We start from the raw sequence: 22,654 nt of genomic DNA, 5'->3' as shown, positions 1-22,654 counted from the left end.
AAATTAGAATGTATTAGTTTTATATATAATTTTTATATATTTTTTGTTAGATATGCTATATAAGCTTAAGGTGCAAAAAAGTAAGATGACAGTATTATTTAGAGCTCTGCAAAAAAAAGTAAGATGACAGTATTATATAGAGCTCTGTAAATAAAATCAGCTTGTAAACATAGGTTTAGATAATGCATTAAGTGGTTTGGTCTGACATTGGAATTTCATATTATATTTACGTCTTCATCGTCTACAAAAGTTCTCCCAATCTCAATATTATCCGATATCAAACGCCACTTCTTCACTATTATGTCTTCATTTTTAGTTTAATGAGTTATCTCCAATATTTCTATGTACTTTTGGTAACAGCATTTCATGATAAGGCTAATACAAATAGGAGACAACTCTTGTTTTTGTAGAAAAGAAGATTTAACTTGGTTTTAAATTCTAGGGTAAATCCTGTGACTTAGTAAATTTTTTCTTAGCTTTAAAATAATATTTAACACCCTGTCCATGAAATTGAACATTGCTCCTCTTGATTTTAGTAAGTGAATTCTTTTGTAATAGTTTAAAAGAAATGTCATTAAGTATTTCATAATGCATTAGAAGGAATGGTATATTTTATAGAATGCTAGTATTGTTTTACATTTTGTGTACTTGTATGTTTAGAAGTCACAAAAAATGAAAAATGTAACATATTATTTCTTTTACTATTTACTATTATCAAGTAGAATAACATTTCCCTGTTTGCTAGTTCATTACGATTGTAAAGTTGAAATTTCTGTAACAATTAAAAAACCTATGATTCTTCCCTACAATGTATGATTTGTTTTTAAAGCAGGGTGTATTTTTTCAATATTGCCATATTCCTTTGTCTTAAGTAGCAGTATTATATAAGGTGATTGCTTAGTAACATAAATCATTTCTCATTTTAATAAATAACATTTATTTGAACTTTTTTATGTTTCTTTATTATTCCGCTTTTTAGAAACAATCTTCTTTCAGTTATTTTGAGAAGAAGAGTTTTGAGTTTAAAACCCTGGCTGGGTCAGACTACACAAGACTAAAAGCTGATATTTGCTTGTAATAATGTCAGGTTATATTTATCCCTTCAGAATAATATTTAAGGGTATGGTGATTCTATAGATATAAGAAGATGGGGGTATGGATGCCAATGAGACAACTCTCCATCTGCTAAATTATGTTTTGGGGTATGGTGATTCCTGTCGATTTTGAGGTTCTCTTTTAATTCAATTGTAATCATTTCGAATTGTGTTTTTTTGCTTGTTTTGTTTTTACATAGATCAGGCCATAATGGTTTCTGCATTTGAAATTGTATCATGTTTTGGTATATTGGAATAAAATCAACGGTACCAATTTTGTTGCACCAGATGCGCATTTCGACAATACATGTCTCTTCAGTGATGCTCGTGGCCAAAATATTTGAAATCCAAAGCTTATATAAAAGATGAAGAGCTATAATCCAAAAGGTCCAAAAAGTATAGCCAAATTCGTGAAAGGAATCAGAGCTTTGCACGAGGGAGATACATTCCTTAATTTATAATGATTTTTTATAACACAAAAAAATCCGTATTTTCATGCCAGTACCAAAGTTCTTGGAACCTCTTACAACTTGCTTAAAGTGGCCTGTAGTTTTTAAAACCTACATCATGTAATACTAATTTGTACTACTTGTATATAGTAATAACACTGTTTGTCATCTGACCCTTGAGTCACCTCGGATCAAGAACATATCATGACCTGTTATGTTTTGTGCACAGCATACCTTTAAAATGTTTGTCTTTTTCATTTTTAGCCATGGCGTTGTCAGTTTGTTTTAGATTTACGAGTTTGACTGTCCCTTTGGTATCTTTTGTCCCTCTTTTAAAATGAAGGTACATTGTCATTAGACAATAATCAACAATTGATGGTTATTTCAAAGCTATGTGGAGGTAATCAGACTAGCATATGTATGACATAAATGTGACATTTTTCATGCATAGACTTGTAAGGCTAATAAGATACCATTACTTGTTTATTGGGAAAGACTAGTACTTTGACATTTTCTTAGCTTTTTTTTTTTGTTTTTCTCTATTGTTGAGTTACTGTCACATTGTATTTACCCAAAAGGTGATATCTTCTTTGAGCCTTTTGAAAACCTTCAAGGAAACCAACTAAAACTGGACAACTTAGTACATTTGAACTTAAAGAATATATTTCACTTCTTGCCACATGAAACTTTGATGCAATGTTTTTATCTTATTGTGGTAGGTTTTTCATTAGTTATTTTATAAACATAATATAACTTATCAGTAATAGCATTGGATACTTGATTACATGTATGGGAAGTTAAGTCGCCATCTGTGTTTAGGGTTCACAGATACTATACCTCCCATTTAGGTATAGTAACGTCCCCACCATACATATCAAGTATCTGCTAGTACTGATATGAACTGAGGGAGATAGATCACTCAGTTGGACCCTAGGCTGTCAGACCAAGGGTGACTTGGTCAGACTGCGACCGAGTCGTGGTCTAAACCTTTTCTTTGCCCCATGCATGAACTGAGTGAAATCGATCACTCAGTTGGACCGTCGTGACCAAGGGTAACTTGGTCAGACTGCGACCGAGTCGTGGTCTGAGTACCATACATGTCAAGTATCTGCTAGTACTGATATGAACTGAGGGAGATAGATCACTCAGTTGGACCCTGGCTGTCAGACCAAGGGTGACTTGGTCAGACTGCGACCGAGTCGTGGTCTAAACCTTTTCTTTGTCCCATGCATGAACTGAGTGAGATCGATCACTCAGTTGGACCGTCGTGACCAAGGGTAACTTGGTCAGACTGCGACCGAGTCGTGGTATGTTTTTATGTTTTTATCCATATTTTAACTGTGGATGCTTTTAACTTTTTGTCAAAATTTTAATTGGGGGTGTTTTTAACTTTTCTTTTAAATTTTAATTGGGGATGGGTTTTTTTAATTTGTTAAATGGGTCAGGTTTTTTCATATTGGCTGTATAAGCCATGCTTTAGTCAAATCAGAGACTCTAAAATTGGTACTCCGAAAGGAAGAGACTGATGGTCCCTGCGGCCATTTGTTTCGGTGAACTAGCACCTTAAAGTCCAGATAACCCACAGGCCAGCTGGCTAGTACATTAGCAGACAGGTACTTTGGTACCATTTGGCATTTTTAAAAATTTTGACAATTTTTACTTTTGGACTTTTACTTTTCTATTGTAGATGAGGGTAATATTGAGAGTTGTATGTAAAGAAGTTAGGAAGAGAATGTTAATTTCTTTATTAGGGCTTGATGTACTGGTCTAATGGAAGTGCAGTTTTCTTTTTTCTCTTGTGTAGTTCTTATTTTCTTCAAAAATCTCGAGTAAACATTTTAACTTCTAAAAGTACTGCTGTCAAAAATTAATAAGTTAACAGCCTTTTTTGTTACTGATTATGTGCTGCTTATATATAAACATTGTAGCACTTCTCAGTAACTTGATAGGGTTGCAGCTTTACATCAATTGTAACAGCATCATCTTACAGTTAAAGATGCAGTGATAAGCACAATTACACTATTAATGTTTCTTTTATTTCTGAGAAAATTTGCTTTCCAGTCTTATATTTATAAAAGAGGGACGAAAGATACCAAAGGGACAGGTAAACTCGTAAATCTAAAACAAACTGACAACATATATAAATTTCTTGGTCTAACGTTTCTTCTGTATCTTTGCTGTCATGTTTGTAGTAAGTTTATTATCATAAAATTGGGAATGGAAATGGGGAATGTGTCAAAGAGACAACAACCCGACCAAGTAATAAATAAAGAAGGTCACCAACAGGTCTTCAATCGGTAGCGACTGAGAAATTCCCGCACTCGGAGGCGTCCTCCAACTGGCCCCTAAACAAATTATATATACTAGTTCAGTGATAATGAACGCCATACTAATTTCCAAATTGTACACAAGAAACTAAAATTAAAATAATACAAGACTAACAAAGGCCAGAGGCTCCTGACTTGAGACAGGCGCAAAAATGCGGCGGGGTTAAACATGTTTGTGAGATCTAACCCTTCATATACGTTTCATCAGTCTTAGAATGCTGGAATTTATGTAGGGTGTAGATCACAAGCAAGGTCACTAACCCATTCTATAATGCCATACATCATTTTATATCCAAGCCTCTTTTAAACTTTTTAAAAACAGCCTCAGTACTCCTGTCAGTGTTTGAAGCACAGCAAAGTGGAACTAGACTCTATAAAAATTGGTATATACTGGTTCTTACGCTATGAATGCTAGTGTTTGGAGTCGAAATATTGAGTCTGGGATAGGGTGACACATTACCATTAGGACTTTCTTGTGAACTTGCATTTTAAAAAAAATAATCTCATCTTATTAGCTGGGCGAGGCAGAGTATACATGTCTCTGGGCGAGGTGAGCTTTTCTCATCACTTGATGTCCTTCCTTTAATTTTACTAAAATCATCGGAGCAAAAGTTAACCAAATTTGGTCATTATTGGGCCATCTTGTTAAAAAATATGTTTTGGTAAAATGTTGTTACCTTCTCTTCTGAAACAGATATGATCGGATACTTGAATCGATGGTTGTTTAATCAACAACAACAAAATATGAAAAAAAATATCTGTATCACATGCCCAAGCCCCTGTGTTATGTGCAACACGGGAGACATATGCCTATCTTTAAATTGATTTTTAGGGGAAAAGAGTGATATGTATATATACTTCGTCTTAAAATTAGCCCAACAATGTTAGATCTGTAATTTATTTTGTTCTTCCCTCGTCATGCTACAGCTGAGATATAGTGGCAACAAATCGCCGGCAAGTGCGCACGCCCGTCCCGCTAGTCCACTCGATAGTCCTATAATATTAAAGATTTTGTAGTTTCATATCATTTTCATTCAACGTTTTAAATCAGATATTTTTATTTACTATCAATGTTTGGGTTTCACTGAACATTGATAGTAAAAAAAAAATTCCGATAAAAAACTATGACTCGACCACCTATAGAGGCTCGAAATATGAAATACTTGATTTAATGTCATTTATAAAATTAAGGTATTATTTTTCTTTCCTTTTTTAGATATATCAAGAATTTGTATAGTACATTAACCACTATCCTGAAGATCTCAATGATGCATCAACATTATATATGAAGGACATACAATTGAGAATGGAAATGGGGAATGTGTCAAAGAGACAACAACCCGACCAAAGAAGAAAAAACAACAGTAGAAGGTCACCAACAGGTCTTCAATGTATCGAAAAATTCCCGCACCCGGAGGCGTCCTTCAGCTGACCCCTAAACAAATATATACTAGTTCAGTGATAATGAACGCCATACTAATTTCCAAATTGTACACAAGAAACCAATATTAAAATAATACAAGACTAACAAAGGCCAGAGGCTCCTTACTTGGGACAAAAATGCGGCAGGGTTAAACATGTTTGTGAGATCTCAACCCTCCCCCTATACCTCTAGCCAATGTAGAGAAGTAAATGACTGTGCACCTGTACTACAAGACAATGTTCTCTTAGCCAAAGTAAGTCACGCTGGGGAAGTCAAAACACTAATATCTTGTTTAATGAGTGATAAAACTTGACAACATAGCAAATGGACAGGATAACAGATACAGAAAGAAAGCAAGGAATCTTTTATCCTTGAAGGCTACCCCTTGAAGTTGTGCTTTCAAAAATAATAAAATACATTGACGGCACACGGTCTGGAAGATATATTGAACCAATCTCCAAGCTTGCAGGTCACGCAAAATTGTACAGTAAACGCCTTGGACAACTTGAAGCTATCAATTCATGGAAGGAAGAACTTAGATAACGCATCTAACATAGTTGAAATTTATCCTGCAAGTATACAAGCAAGGTAAATTAGTTCTCTTGATTTTCAACGAAGGTATTGGCGAAGCTCTGTAACATACCTCATAATAAAAGGGTGAAAATGAAGGCATTGGCATAGCCATAGCAGGCAAAATATATATGCTTGATACTAAGAATAGCTTTACAGGGACACTCAATAACACCTGTCAAAATGAATCCTTTCAACACATTTCAACAGAAATAAGTTTCCTTAGTAAGAATGATATAGGATGGCCAAACATCAGTCCAGTATTATCGTTGATTGGTCAAAAGTAAAGTAAGCAAAACTTACACAAATGATGGACTTCCAATTAAAACTCCAATTGATTTATTTTTATACCTCATTTATGGGCATTATGTTTTCAGGTCTGTGCGTACGTCTGTCCGTCCGTTTGTTCTTTCTTCCGTCTGCCCCGCCTCAGGTTAAAGTTTTTGGTCAAGGTAGTTTTTGATGAAGATGAAGTCCAATCAACTTGAAACTTTGTACACATGTTCCCTATGATATTATCGTTCTTATTCTAATGCCCAATTAGAGTTTTGATCCAAATTTCACGGTTCACTGCACATACAATGATAGTGTGAGTGAGGCTTCTATGTACTATGGGCACTAGGGGCGGATCCAGCAATTTTAAAGGGGGGAGGGGTCCCAACCCAGGACAAAGAAAGGGTTCCAACTATATGTTCCCATTCAAATGCATTGATCTTCCAAAAAAGGGGGGTTCCAATCCATGGAACCACCCCTGGACACATTGTTGTTTGTCTTTAATTTCTGATTTAAGCACGCTTAGCTATATCATGGCTGTCCGTTAGAATTGGATGAGAAAGCCAGAGTACCAAAAGTATACCACCCACTTTTAGCCAAAAAACTGAAAATCTGTTTTTTGTACTTCATCATGACTGTTTTCAATTAAACTGGAATTTTACCATTAATTAACTTATTGAAACAAGATGGACTGTGCCTGTATTGCTCACCTGGTAAAACAAATAGTTGTTTAATATGCATACTATAGTTACTCTTGATGCTGCTGTTCATTTGTGAAATTTACAGGTTTTACCGTACTCCATTACTTTTTAGATGACAGTCAAAACTATATAAAACTAGAGGCTCTTAAGAGCCTGTGTCACTCACCTTGGTCTATGCACATATCCAAACAAAAGACACAGATAGATTAATGACAAAATTGTGTTTTGGTGAACAGCCAAACAAATGAAGAAGAAAATATGTTTTAAGGGCAATTACTTTAAAACAACATGTTGATAGATTTTCTTCAAATTTCAGGGTAGATACATCTTGTAATGCTGATGAATTTTGCAATGTACACTTGTTAATCTAGCTCCTATAATTTTCAATAAAACACTGAACAACAGATAAAAACTAAGAAAAACACATTTTAGAGGCAATAAGTCTAAAATGATAAGTTATTTTTTTTAAATTTCAGGGTGGATGCATCTTATCTTGCATACCATTTCTGCCATTTACATTTCTAACCTAGCCCCTATATTTATTGAAGCAAAAGCAAGGATATGTCAAAAGATTACTAATGAGTAATTTGAGAGGAAACTAAAAGCTTAAGTAAAATGAACGACAGAGGACTGATAAACAAATGTCAATTTAATGGCAAAGGCTCAGCTGATCATTACCAAACTATCCAAGACAATAACAATAACTTATGAACCACATAATTAAAGAAAACTGCTGTCGAGTTAATTATGCATATTTACATAGACATTGGGGACTACATTTCAGTGGGTATATATCTATCCACCTACTCAAAGAAACCATTCTTCCAATCCAATATTTCTAAAAATGGTGATAATAGGAGTTTGCTCTTCTTAAGATTTCTATATCATACCTTATACATGTAGTACTAACTTGTTTTGTGAAAAGCATAATTACAAAGATGCATACAGGACATTCACAATTGAGGGGCTATAAGATCCTGTCGAAATCCAGGGAAGGAGACAATGTGCAGCAAAATGCAATAAGTGTACCAATAGACATATTGTTTTGAAGTAACCCCTCCCTATGTTGGGAGTTGAAGATTAGTAAAGTGTTTTGAAACTTTTACTCTGATTGTTGACTTTCAAATATAGCACTAATTTTTAAAGACTTTTCTGGATATTTTGCCTGCAGATGCCTTTGAAATATTTCAATATCAAAATCATCGGATTAAATGGAAGTTGTTAGCCAGTAGATGTTTTAACACATACTATTTGTTAACAATCTTGCTGTGTAATAACGAGCTAAAATGCTTTTCTAATGAACACAATCAACTTGCTAAACTTTTTAACTCCTGAACCTGTTTCCAGTAAGGCATAGTAAGTAAATTCTTGCGTGTTTTTTATACTTTGGGTGGATTTTAAACTTGCTCAATAGGTATGATAGGATCATTTCTGCCAAGTCCACACATTTTCAGTGTATTTGAAATTTCTGCACTTTTTGATTTGGAGATACATTCGTTACTTATGATCAACACTTTTCCTACTATTAGCTTTAATATGGTTGAAATTGACAAATCTGCTTATCTAAATAATTTCATAAACTCAAGGAAGTACATATTGATTTGGTGATGTAGCACTGGACATTAAGCAAACCATAATCAATCAATTAAGGATGTTTGCTCCTCTACTTTTTTGAATTTTTGCCAGATTTTTGGAATCCTCTGGTTTTATCCATGTATTAACATTAAAAAAAATGGCCACTTACCGCTACTTTTCTTTTCATATTTTTATTACATATTATTTAAAAAGTTATATTTCAAAATCTTAGGAAATCCTTGTTATTTTTTCATAGTTTTTAAACAAAAAAGGGGCCAATGTTAAGTAAAAGAAAAATCTAGAGAGATTTATTTCCCGCTAAATTTTCAACGGCTAATATCTTGAAAACAAGCACACGGAACCCCCGTTTTTTTCTGCTTATCTAGTTTCTTTATTCATATTCTTTCAATTTATAATAGTCATTTAAAAAGCTTGTTATTTTTAGACAGAGTAGCGAACATCCTTAAAAAGCAACAAAATTCCTTTTTTGTATTGGAAGATTGACATGTGCTGCTTATCCAATTAAAATCTTGAGGGGGAGGGATTCTCTGGACAATTCTTTCAACTTAAACGTTTACTCAATCTAATTAGGAACAACCTCTTTTTTTCACTTTTCTCTAAGCAATTTGTTTTTCCCTCAAAGATATAAAGAATCAACTCATTTATTTCCAAAAACTTTTACAACTTTTATACAAAACCAGATTATTAATTGCTTTATTAGGTGTGGATCCAGGAATTTCAAAAGGGAGCACCAAGGCAACATTAGGTGATTAGATTAAGGACTTGTAAAAATATGTATTAACCATACATGTAGCTCCACGCTAAATCAGCCCCTGTTAATGTCATGTTTGTTTGTGGAAGGGAATCAGGGGCGTAGCTAGAAAGAAATGACGTGGAAGCAACTACCGCCGAGCGGAGCGAGGCGACAAATTTGAGGTGACAAATTTTTGGGACCCTATTTTGCAGAAAAATGTTTTTTTTCGGTTTTTGGTCATAGGACGGCTAAAGGAGGAGCTACATGTATATGTAGATAAAAATTTATGAATGTAAAACTATTAATAAATCTTCTGAATAGAGTAATAAATAAACAACTAATATTTTTGATAAGAATTTACTCAAAATTGTCCAAAATCTGCTCTTTGGGTCTGGGAAGAAAGAAACTTCTCTTTTACTTTGTCAATATTCACACTGAAATCCCGATGAATATGCAGTAATGCTATGTAACTGTCGTTGTTCATTGTTGATCGTATATTTGTTTTCAATTACATATGTAGTACCGTGACTGAAAGATCTCCATCATGGCATGGTAGCACTCGCGAGATGTTATAAACCAGCGTACGTGTCTGGCATCGAGCGACCTTCCCAATTGAATTCGTCAAAATTACATGCCAGGTCAGTTTCGTATGTCTCAGACAATATTGAGATTTGCTCGTTTGTGACAACATGATGAAGCAGATACAGCGCAAAGAAGATAACACTTGAAGCGACTCCACTTTCCAGTTCCCTTATCATATGGTCTAAAAACACAAAAAATAATAAGAATTTCCAATACTGTTTTGGCGTGGTTGCAGGATGATTGGCTCCGGTAGTCTGTCTACCACTTCCCCTCGGCATATTTTCAACGATATCGAAGGGATTAAATAATTCTAATGCCGATTACATCTCATTCCAAACTGATGAAGTGTACACTGTGAAATATTCTCCAAAACTACATGTCTTTGAGTATTATAAATTCAAATCTTGTAAAAGATACAAGTTACCTTTTGATCTTGTAATTTTTTTTTATTTTGAAACCAAATGACGTTATTTAATGATATTTCATTATTTAAAAAGGTGACAACATAGTTGTTTCCTTTAACATTCAATTTATAAATTTTGATTTTGCCATTTCTTTTTTGCATTCCGAATCAATGTACACGCAACTGCGTGTGAGTGTATATGGAGCCACGATCTTTTTCTGCATGACTCAGAACAGCTTCATTAAAACACTTGTAACTATAGGTTGTTAAACTAATATCCGGGACACCAACAGTCTCCAACGTTAAAAAAATATTATAATCATAATAGTCTTAGATAATACATGCATCACGCTGTCCGATTCCGATTGACAACTCATTTCTCTGTCTCTCTTCATTTTTTTTTTTTTTTTTTTTTTTTGTGAAAACGACGTGGATGCACGAGCTGTCGTGCCTCCGGGTAGCTAAGCCCCTGGGAATAAATAAATAAAATCTCAACAATCTGTCCTTTCAATAAATAAACGATTTAATTTTGTACTGCTTTGTTTTTAATAAATTAAACAGTTTCAATCATGATGTCTTTTACTATCTTAACAAATGATGGAACACAATACCATCCAATAACCACCATTTCTAGCACTAAAACCAAGGACCGGTAAATGGTCAATCCAGAGTTGATAGATTTTCTATAATAATTAAAAATGTCATTCCAGATGAGAAATCATATCACAAATTTTGTCTTTTAAGCTGATTCAAGTTTATCCATGTGGATATAGCACCAGTCCTGTGGAGAGTTAAATCAGAAGTCTATTTTACTTTTGCCAGTGGAACCACATCCTGCTGGAGATTTTTTGTACACTGGATCTTCTTGAGGTCTACTGGCTGTTTCTGATAGCTCTGGAGGGAGGTGAAGTTTCTTTTAAAAGAAAAGAAATTAATCAATAATAATATTCATATTAAAATCCATCAACAATTACTAAATCACTTGTCTTTATATATGTGAAATTGCTCAGTTTGAAAATGGACCCTTTCACATACTGTGGATTTGATTTTTTTTCGTAGGTCCCAATTTTCATGGATTGGAGAAAATTGATATTTTCAATGTTATTTGATTTTGTGGATTTTGAAAATCTTTACATCATTGAAAATCAAAATTTGTGGTTCACCTTTACCTTCAAACTAACTAAAATTGGTATCCAACAAATAATCATGAATTGACAGAATTCTTACTTTTTAAATGGTTGATACAACTTCTCAGAGTGAAAATCTGAATTTACACACAGACTTTCATTTCTCTGTATTTTCTACATGTAACAGTTTACTCAATTATTTCCAATAGCAGCATACCCAATACATGTATACTTAGATTAAGCAAAAGATGTTAGTGAACATGATATATTTTGAATAAGAAAAGTTATATACTAATATTTCTTTTTTTTCTGCTGACTTTCCATTGTTTTTGCTTGTTTTTTTTGTGCATGTGAGTTTATGATCCCTTGCATTGTCGCAACACCACTGAAATTTCCAGGTTTTTTAAATTATAAACAAGAGGCTCTCAAGAGCCTGAATCGCTCACCTTAATTCTTTTGGTTAAATCTCTCATCAATGATTATTTTGGCTTATCAATTTATTTAAATGTTTTTTGGATCGTCCTATTTTCTTCAAAAGCCAAAAAAAATAATCATTTTCTCCTATGTTCTATTTAAGCCATAGTAGCTATGTTTCTTGACATACAAGGAAATAAAATATAAAATTTATACTAGATACTCTGAAACTCATTTAGCCTAAGATTGGCTGAAATTGATACAGCAGTTTCAAAGGAGAAGATTTTCAACATGATGAACAAATTGTGAAAAAAGTCTTTAAAGGGCAATAACTCCTTAAGGGGTCAATTGACAATTTTGGTCAAATTGACTTAATTGAAGATCTTACTTTGCTGAACATTATTGCTGTTTACAGTTTATTTCTATCTATAATTATATTCAAGATAATAAACAAAAACAGCAAAATTTCCTTAAAATTATCAATTCAGGGGCAGCAACCCAACAACAGGTTGTCTGATTCATCTGAAAATTTCAGGGCAGATAGATCTTGACCTGATAAACAATATTACCCTGTCAGATTTGCTCTAAATGCTTTGGTTTTTGAGTTATAAGCCAAAAACTGCATTTGACCCCTATGTTCTATTTTTAGCAATGGCGACCATGTTTGTTGATAGATCATAACTTCAGATACAATTTACAAACTAGATACCCTAAGGAACATTCAGTTAAAGTTTGGAATTATTTGGCCCAGTAGTTTCAGATGAGAAGAATTTTGTAAAAGATTTCTAAGATTTACGAAGAATGGTTAAAAATTGACTATAAAGGGCAATAACTCCTAAAGGGGTCAACTGACCATTTCCGTCATGTTGACTTATTTGTAAATCTTACTTTGCTGAACATTATTGCTGTTTACAGTTTATCTCTATCTATAATAATATTCAAGATAATAACCAAAAACAGCAAAATTTCCTTAAAATTATCAATTCAGGGGCAGCAACCCAACAACAGGTTGTCTGATTCATCTGAAAATTTCAGGGCAGATAGATCTTGACCTGATAAACAATATAACCCAACGTCAGATTTGCTCTAAATGCTTTGGTTTTTGAGTTATAAGCCAAAAACTGCATTTGACCCCTATGTTCTATTTTTAGCAATGGCGACCATGTTTGTTGATAGATCATAACTTCAGATACAATTTACAAACTAGATACCCTAAGGAACATTCAGTTAAAGTTTGGAATTATTTGGCCCAGTAGTTTCAGATGAGAAGAATTTTGTAAAAGATTTCTAAGATTTACGAAGAATGGTTAAAAATTGACTATAAAGGGCAATAACTCCTAAAGGGGTCAACTGACCATTTCCGTCAAGTTGACTTATTTGTAAATCTTACTTTGCTGAACATTATTGCTGTTTACAGTTTATCTCTATCTATAATAATATTCAAGATAATAACCAAAAACAGCAAAATTTCCTTAAAATTATCAATTCAGGGGCAGCAACCCAACAACAGGTTGTCTGATTCATCTGAAAATTTCAGGGCAGATAGATCTTGACCTGATAAACAATATAACCCAACGTCAGATTTGCTCTAAATGCTTTGGTTTTTGAGTTATAAGCCAAAAACTGCATTTGACCCCTATGTTCTATTTTTAGCAATGGCGACCATGTTTGTTGATAGATCAAAACTTCAGATACAATTTATAAATAAGATACCCTAAGGAACATTCATTTAAATTTTGAAAGTATTTGGCCCAGTAGTTTCAGAGGAGAAGATTCTTGAAATAGTTTACGATGACGACGGACGACGACAGACGACGGACGACAGAAGACAGACGACGACGGACGCCAAGTGATGGCATAAGCTCACTTGTCCCTTCGGGACAGGTGAGCTAAAAAATCACAGATAAAATGCATAGAAAGGTGACTGCTGTGTCTTTATATATCTTTAATGTAATACCTCTATGGTGAATTTTTTCCGTCTGAGTTTAAATCCTAAATCTAATGTGTCTGGCATATGGGATAATAATGAGTTGAGTCGTGGTAACTGGTGAATTTTCAACAAACCTGAAACAAACAAACAAATATGATGTGAGATTCCTCCCATGTGATATAGGAATTAGTTTATAGATATGAGGAGATGCTTCAATAAATTGTTAGATGAAAGTCTTGATATAGTGATAATGATATTTATGTGATCAATTTTATAGAAAATATGACCATCCAACTGCTCATTTAACTATCATCATTAAAAAGTGTTGTTTGCATAGAACTAAATTAGAGTTCAGGATCCAAAAAAATGCAGGATTTTGCATCATTTTTAAACAAGAATGTGTCCAAAGTACACGGATGCCCCACTCGCACTATCATTTTCCATGTTCAATGGACCATGAAAGTGGATAAAAAATATAATTAGGCATTAAAATTAGAAAGATAATATCATAGGGAACATGTGAACTAAGTTTCAAGTTGATTGGACTGTAACTTCATAAAAAAATACCTTGACCAAAAACTTTAACCTGAAACATGCACTTTTATTTTCTATGTTCAGTGGACTGTGAAATTGGGGTCAAAAGTTTAATTTGGCTTTAAAATTAGAAAGATCATATCATAAGGAACATGTGTACTAAGTTTCAAGTTGATTGGAATGTAACTTCAGCAAAAACTACCTTGACCAAAAACTTTAACCTGAAGCTGGACAGACGGACGAACGAACAGATGGGCGGACGGACAGACAGACGAACAGACGGGTGGACGGACAGACAGACGAACAGACCAGAAAACATAATGCCCCTCTACTATGGTAGTAACTTGTTGCTACATTTATTATTTATCCTGCTACTTCAAAACTTCCAACTTTACAATAAGCAATCGTTGAGAACAACTTACCATGATATTCTTTACAAGCAGGATTTTTTTCTGAACCAGCAAAACTTTCCAGTTGTATTACTGTATCACATAATTTTCTTAGTCTACCAACATATGCAGGCTGTAAAAACAAAGTATTCATTTATTTTCTGTTGATTCATTTATTTTTCATTTGTTTTTAGTAAATTTAATATTGTGCTCGAAAGTTGAATGATTGCAAGGCCTGGACTTGTGTTTTCTACTAGAATTTCCTTGATATAAAATTGTTAATTACAACCAAGTTTAGGAACTAAGGAATGCTTAAAGTACAGTTAAAGTTCTCCCTTCAAGAGTTTATAGAACATCATCATGAATTGTTGACCTTGATTGGTCACAAAAAAATCTTTTTTTCTAGCTTAATCTATGACATAATTTTACTTACAAAAAAACATCTGTCACTGGTGGAGTAGGAACTGTTTCCCTATTCAAAACACTCAAGTTTAATCCTAGTTTTTGGTGGGGTTCCTATTTCTAAATCTTTAATTTTTGATGTTGTGTTTTGTATACTTGTTTTTTTCCCCAACATTTTTCTATTTGACCATGATGGCTATATCAAGTCTAATAAAATAAAATATTTTTAGTGTGGTTTGTTTTGCTCAGTCTAATCTATAATTTTCTTTGTATTGTTTTGAAGACAGTTGTTTGTCTTTTACTTTTTCATTTTATGCCAAGACTTGTTAGTTTCTCTATCACTTATGAGTTTTGCCGTCACTTTGATATCTTTTGCCCCTATTTACTATTCTATATTGCCATTTTTTCAAGTCTTAAACTTATTTTTAAAAGGATGACAATTTTTCTAGTACAAATAACTTTATAGCTTACCTGAAATAAATGTGATGGAACGGTTATCATCATTACAGCAAAGGCAGATCTTAGTAAAGCTCGACATCCATATAGAAATCTGGGAAGTGAGGAGTCAAAGTTTTCACCCTTAGTCCCTCCATTCTCTCCCCACTGTGGTGAACCAAGGGAATGAATACCTGGAACAGAAAAAAATCACCAGATTAGCAATTGGCTGACAAAAAGCATCACTATGTACTGGTATAACAAAAATCAAAGTGCTTAAAAGCACTGAATGGTAAAGTAAAGATTTCTTCAACTTATCAGTGGAAAGTAAAATTAAATATTGCAGTGGTTGTTGTTGATTTAACAGCTATTCTAGACAAAGAAAGTTAACTCCACATTTTATAAAGATGATGTTAACAATGACATACTGTAAATTCAGAAATTATTGCGAGGTTTTTATTATTGCGAAAAATGCGACTGAGTTGTAAACGCAATAATTTAAACTCGCATTTTTAAATATTTTATATGAATTTAACAGGATTTTTCTCAAAATCGTAAAAATTAAAATCGCATTTGAGCCTAAAACGACATAATCGCAATAATAAATACACGCAATAATTTCTGAATTTACAGTAATTCATATTTTTTGAACAGATATTGAATATCTCAGCATATAAATCAAAAAATTTGTAAGGGTTCCGCGGAACCCAGTGTCTCGCCTACTTTTTCTGTAACCCCCAGGCTCAACAAAAATGAGGAAAACAATCAATAAAAATATTCCTCTTGATACTATCTTTTGATTGTAAGAAGCTTCTGTCCAAGTTTGGTGAAAATTTCAGGATAGTTTATGAATCGAATAAATGACTGAAAAACTTTAACTGCAGACTGTATGTAAAATTAACTGGAAAAAAAGTCCATTTATAAGTAAAATACAGATACACAGGTACCAAATATTGACAAAATTTCCTTTCTAGATACAAGCTTTTGATCATAAACAAGCTTCTGTCCAAGTTTGGTACAAATTTTAAATAGTATTAGAAAGTTATTAAATTTAAAAAAAAATTTAACCACAGAGTGAATGTGTTGTTTCCTGGCAAAAACCCTAAGTCCATTTAAAAGTATAATATGGAAAAAATGGATTAATTTTTTTACAAAATTTACTTCTGGATACTATCTTATGATCATAAACAAGCTTCTGTCCAAGTTTGGTACAAACCCAGAATAGTTTAAGAAAGTTATTAAAATTTTAAAAACTTTAACCACAGAGTGAATGTAATGTTTCCCCGCAGAAAAACTAAGTCCATTTATAAGTAAAAAACAGAAAAAAATGGAATTTTATTTTTGCTAACTTTACTTCTGGATACTATCTTATGATCATAAACAAGCTTTTTTTCAAGTTTGGTAGAAATCCAGTATAGTTTAAGAAAGTAATTAAATTTTCAAAAACTTTAACCACAGAGTGAATATTTGTTGACGCTGCCAAAGATGCCGACGGAATTTAGGAACACTTAGTCTCTCTTTTTCGACTAAAGTTGAAGGCTCGACAAAAACTTCTAGAGGGGAATGTTCATAGATAGTATGTATAGAATGTTATGGTCAATGCACTATATTTTGTGTATCAAAAGGTAGTGATCAGCCTGTGAAAATTTAACTATCAAGTCAGTGTCATAAGGTTTTGATTGCATTTCATGCAATCTTTACCTAAAAATCTGATAGAAAACAATTCACATGTGTAATCTGCCATCTCTAACTAGTACGAGTAGAAAGACAGAATTCTATGTTTAGGTATCAGACAATCCCAAAGTCGGTCAAATAAGTACGGTATTAAAATTAATGGTGCATATTTTCATGATCAGAATCTATATACATTGATTTCTGTTCAGATTTTTTGAAGGGGTTGAACTGTTTCAGCAAGTGTTGTTGTTATAACTTGATAAAAAATAATGAAAACTGAAAGCTTAAAATTTACCAATTCTGAGAATATTTCTTTTATCATGTTGCGTAGTTGTGGAAAATTTGCCATCATCTATCTTTTTCTTGATTTTCTCCAGCAGCAGGGCATATTTTTCATTCATAGAAGTTGATGAAGAACTGAAATAAAACATTCTTCTAATAAAAAGTCAATAGAAATTTTACAGTTTACAATACATGTATGATTCAATGTTAAGAAATTTAAGATAAGTATGTAGTTTTAATTACCCTTCAAGAAAAGTTATTGTAATTACTTGTTTAAACTAGGAATTATTAGAAAATAGAAATATTTTTTATAGCTTATATATTTGTAAAGTACCTATGGTTTTAAAAACAAAAGGGACTGCTTTTGCTGAAATCTAATAAGAGCAATACCATTTGAGGAGATAAAACCAAGAAAATTCCTGAAGTTGGTAGTTGTCCTGACTAGTAAATCAAGTGTATGTAATGAATACAATTCCAGCCCCATTGAGTTAAAAAAAATCTCAATATTAGTGACTTCCTGCAGACCTTTAGGACTAGCACCTTTAAATCTGGCTCAGTGTGTGGGCATAATGCAAAGTAGGATAACATTCATTTACTGTGGGTTCTTTAAAATTTATGTGATATCAATTTTCCTGGATTTGGTTTGTTCAAGTGAACCACAAATTTAAATGTTCAACCAAATACACATTTCCATAGCCACACAAATTTTCAAATATCAATGAATATAGAAAAAAAATATCCAGAATTGTCAAAATATCATGAAAATTGGTACCCACGAAAAATAATTGAACTCAATACTTTCATATGTCACTTAATGTCACACTACACAATTTAACAATGTAGACCTTTCAGACAGCAGTTTTTGTTTGTGTTTTTTTTAATGTATGATGAAATTATGGTTGATGCTTTTTATCATACCATGTACATAAATCTGCTTCAGATATTGTAGAATGATCTATGCTGTTGGTCAACTCAGGGTCCATGGTCTTTGTTAAATCATAATAATGTCCAAACTTTATAGAAGTTGGGTTTGACTGAAATAAACAAAAGTATTGTGCCAGGCCTGTATGTGACTTCATCTAATTTTTATTCACCCTTTAAATATCTACCAGTACATTTGAAATCAGTTGTGACATGCGTTATTTAGAAGCATGGTGTTAAAGTTTAATAACTGGTTGATGCAAACTAAAGTTATAGTGTGGAAACAGCAAAGTTAGCAATTTTTTTTCATTTATAAAGGAACATAACTAGAGAACAGCAAATATATGAGACCCCAATTTGAACTTGAAATGGTAGGTATTTTGAAACATACAAATGGATAGAAAAAACAAGGGTAAAACTTTATGCCCTCTCAGCACAACACTACAAATTTTATTATTGTTTATTTTATTTTTTTTTAATCAAAATTTAAATTTAAAAGCCCAAGGTCTGCCACTTTGAAAATACCTGGTATTTTGGAAGATGTTGATATCTCCATGCTATTTTCATATGTTCATCTGATTGGTTGGTGATGTCATCTGGTGCTGGTCCCGGATCATCAATGATAGGAGCTGGTAACTCCTTACAAAAAATATTATCAATAAAATTAATTAGTTGGCTTTAGGATATAGTCTTACAAACTGACTACCAAGAAGACAAAAACAAAAGCCTTTAACTATGTAAAACTACATTGATGTACAACAAATTCTGAACATGCAATATCAAAATGTAACCATATCCCTGTAAAATCTGTTTTTAAACTATTTATAATTGTATTTTCAAAATATGGAGGATTTACGTTAAAATACAATTGAAATTGGAATGAAATGTAGCAAATTGTCAAAAGTGTGAAGGCAACTTGAAACACACCTTTGACTTATTAACTAAAGATTCTATGGTTTAAGGCATAGTATTAGTTATTAAATTTCTGTGTTTATTGTTTGTTATCTAATTGCCATGACATATCTGTCTGTCTGTTTTTATATGTGGTTGACCTAATTCTGTCTTAATATCAATAGATTAACTTGAAAGGTTATCTATTCTTTTCCTATCTTTTAGTTCAGATTTCATTATATCCCAGATATTTTTCTCATAAACTTAGGTTAAAAAAATTAACACAATTTATAAACTGAAATCAAGTCAAAATATATAATTTATAATAATACTACTTTATGCAGAAACAATACAGATTATAAATGTTATAGAACATACATTTTTAAAATAAATTTTAAATGCTGCAGTGTAATATAAATAACAATAATTATACACAATACATGTGTGGCGGAGAATGACAATAAATCATATGATGAATAAGGAATACAACTACATTTACATATTTCAATTTTTTTCAATATTAAATAAAAATTTACCTAAATTATTAAGTACTTTTCTCTATCTTCATAAATACTTACCTTCAGGATTTGTTGAGGGTCTCTATCTGCACTTGTTAAATGTAAACTATGTCCTGTCATCACAGCTTCAGAACAGAAATACTTTAACATTAACCTGCCATAGTTACCATATGCATCTTCCTCTGGTAAAAGAAAATGTAAAGACCATAATTATTTTTGATTTTTTCAGATGATGGTATATGTTATCTAAAGTGAAGACAAAGTATGGAAAATATACCAGTTTTATTACAACAGGAGGTGTTGAACATTTTTAGGGAAAATTGACAGATTGAAAAGATATGCATCAATATCTAATTGAACATCCCAAGTGTTCATTCCATGCAGCATGCATCTATATAGCTGAAATTTCCTTATCAAAAAAATGAAGTTGGATGGAAGTTCTAAGAAGTAAGAAAATAAGAAAGATAAATGCTCCTGAAAATATTTATATTTTGTGTTTTACAGTTGACAAGAAACCTTACATTAATGCATTTTGACTAAGTACTGTAAACCAAGTTATTTTCGCAGATACTTTTATCTCTCCCATTGCAGAGCAATTTAATTACCTCATTATTAAATTTACATGATGAAGATAAATGAGGAAATATTTAAGACTTAAGTGTTTGCAACAATTTATATTTGTGTCTACACATGAAAGCATAAAAAATGGATCACTTGTGAAAATTATTTGGAATACAGTATCTGTATCCTATACATGGCAAGCTTTTAGAGCCACAATTTTAAAGAGCTCTGTAAACAGTATGAGTGATGTTAAAAGTACTTAATTGAAAAAAAATATCTGTACCAAGTAAAAAGACTGTTCCTACTGCGACTCCTCCACCTGAAAACAAAATAAAATTTGATATTTAATTATAAACATTATACATTTATTCAATTTCAAGTCATTCCTAATTTACAATGATTCACCAAAACTATAATTAGACGAACAAACCAACCGAAGCGCATACATGTATATATAATATTCCTCTGACATTAAATCTGGACAATTTATAATTTCTTCTTTACATACAAAAAAACATAACTGGTTAACATGGTTAATGCTTACTTAAATAATGATACTTAAACATTTAAGATTGAAGTTGAATGCACCTGCCATCTACAGGATCGAGACTCACAACCTCAGTGTTGAGTAGTAAGTGATACAGTAGTTCAACATAAACCATTTAGCCACAGAGGCCAAAGTAGCATGTGACGTCCATGGGATGTTTAAGCCTTACCCTAAAAAGAAATATTGTCCATGGGACAACATTGTCCACACCATGCATGCTATGTGAAGTCCATAGTTGTTTTTTTTAATAAATTTTAAAGTATTGTGATATATATGTATATGGTTATTTTAACCCTTTCCTCCATTGAATTTTATTTTTTGCATACTTGATTCGCATAGGATTTTTTAATGAAATTCTGAAAATATGATTTCAAGTATTAATGCATTGCGAAAAACAAATATTTCATCAAATAAATTTAAGTCAGATATTCCTATGATATTCCTTTTCATATTGGATACAAATTTTATTTAGTCTACTGCAGACACTTTGTAGTCAAAGCGTTTTAACTGAGGTACTACACAGGCGTCAAAAGGCGTCATTATGGAGTAAAGGGGGTGGCGTCAAAAGGCGCCACTATGGAGGAAAGGGTTAACCTGTAAATTGTATTATGCTATATATATATATATTTATGTACCACAGGCCTATGGAATTTCAAATACAGGTAGCATGCTAATAGTGATAACATTAATAGAGTAAGAAGTACTGTTTTTATTTAAAGTCGTGCAGAAAAGTTATCAACAAGGGTGTACACCATGTATTTGTGTATATGAAGATTAATCTTCAGTATAACAGTGTATGCATTATATGTCATTGTATGTATGTATTGTTAATATTTTAATTATGCAATACTCTTTTGTAGATTGTATGTTATTTAAATGAACAGATGCCATTTGTGGTGAAAAGTATTGATGATATTTGTCTTAATAAATTTGATGGTCACCACACCTGACAGTCTCCTTAAATAGTCGTCTTTATTAATACAGAAATAATTTTATTGGAAATATCTAAGATATATGTATTATTTTTTTTTTGGTTGGTATTATTAGGATGTCATTAGAAAACAAGGAGCCAAGAGTACATAAATGATTTATTTTGGGGTGAATTGAGAAAATAATTATCATTTGTTTTTATATGTTATTCACTTGGAAAACAAATTAAACCTAACAAAACAGCATATGTCTATATGTCTCCTATGGGTCTCAATGCTAAGGACCTGTGTGGCTTGAGGTACCATAGCTCAGTTGGTTTGGGCGCTGCCTTGTGGAGTAGGGGTCCTGGGTTTCAAATATAGACTCCTGATCTCCAGTTACAAAATAAAGTATCTATGGACAATACATTTTTTAAGGGTATGGACGATATGGCAGTATGGGCGATGCATCCTTTGGACGTTGTAGAAGTGTGGCTGTCATGTCTCGATCAGTCACTCTAAACTAGCTTGCATGCACAAATGGTAATATAATTTCAGACACTGAGAAACATAACCATAATATTTCTATAATTTTTCGATCTTAATATATTATCTCATTTCATTTTATTTATTATCTAACCTATTATGCTATCTAAAGAAGGAATGCCTGTTGAAATTAGCAACTGGTTGTTGTACAAAGATGGTTTTGCTCCAGGGATTTGAAGTATTTTTGCTTTAGATTTCTTTTGAAAACTTGTTGATGTCATGATTTTGACAGAAACATATGGAAAACCAAAAAATAGTTTATGCAAGACTGTTTTTCAATTTGTCAAGTTATCTGTAACTGTATCTAAACTGTATAACCATGTGTAAATTTTTATGAAATCATCCAATTCAAATTAAGTCCCCTTGATTGCTACTCGGGGTTTTTCGGTCAAAATAAAGAAAACACTCGAGGACGAAATTGGAA

The 22,654-nt window shown here is 32.4% G+C and overlaps 1 protein-coding gene across 1 annotated transcript; it reads right to left on the bottom strand.

Moving 5' to 3' along the window:
* Positions 1 to 10,653: 10,653 nt before the first annotated feature.
* On the bottom strand, positions 10,654 to 22,605 carry LOC134683387 (elongator complex protein 4-like). The gene is made up of 10 exons (XM_063542669.1): positions 22,325 to 22,605; positions 20,513 to 20,548; positions 19,729 to 19,850; positions 18,785 to 18,898; positions 18,257 to 18,372; positions 17,352 to 17,473; positions 15,419 to 15,576; positions 14,579 to 14,678; positions 13,650 to 13,756; positions 10,654 to 11,064 (listed from the first exon to the last, which is right to left on the bottom strand). The coding sequence occupies exons 1-10, from the start codon at positions 22,449 to 22,451 to the stop codon at positions 10,948 to 10,950; spliced, it is 1,119 nt and encodes a 372-aa protein (XP_063398739.1). The 5' UTR covers positions 22,452 to 22,605; the 3' UTR covers positions 10,654 to 10,947.
* Positions 22,606 to 22,654: the final 49 nt, after the last annotated feature.

This window comes from Mytilus trossulus, chromosome 9 (genome assembly GCF_036588685.1).
Source record: "Mytilus trossulus isolate FHL-02 chromosome 9, PNRI_Mtr1.1.1.hap1, whole genome shotgun sequence".
NCBI classification, from domain to species: Eukaryota; Metazoa; Mollusca; class Bivalvia; order Mytilida; family Mytilidae; genus Mytilus; species Mytilus trossulus.
The sequence above is the reverse complement of the archived record's forward strand: the minus strand, read 5'-3'. Positions and strand labels throughout refer to the sequence as shown.

Coding starts and splice junctions, on each gene's coding strand:
- LOC134683387 (XM_063542669.1), bottom strand. CDS start 22,451: ATGACATCAACAAGTTTTCAAAAGAAATCTAAAGCAAAAATACTTCAA. Junction 20,549..22,324: donor TTCTTTAGATAGCATAATAG/GTTAGATAATAA, acceptor TTTTGTTTTCAG/GTGGAGGAGTCGCAGTAGGA. Junction 18,899..19,728: donor ACCCTCAACAAATCCTGAAG/GTAAGTATTTAT, acceptor ATTTTTTGTAAG/GAGTTACCAGCTCCTATCAT.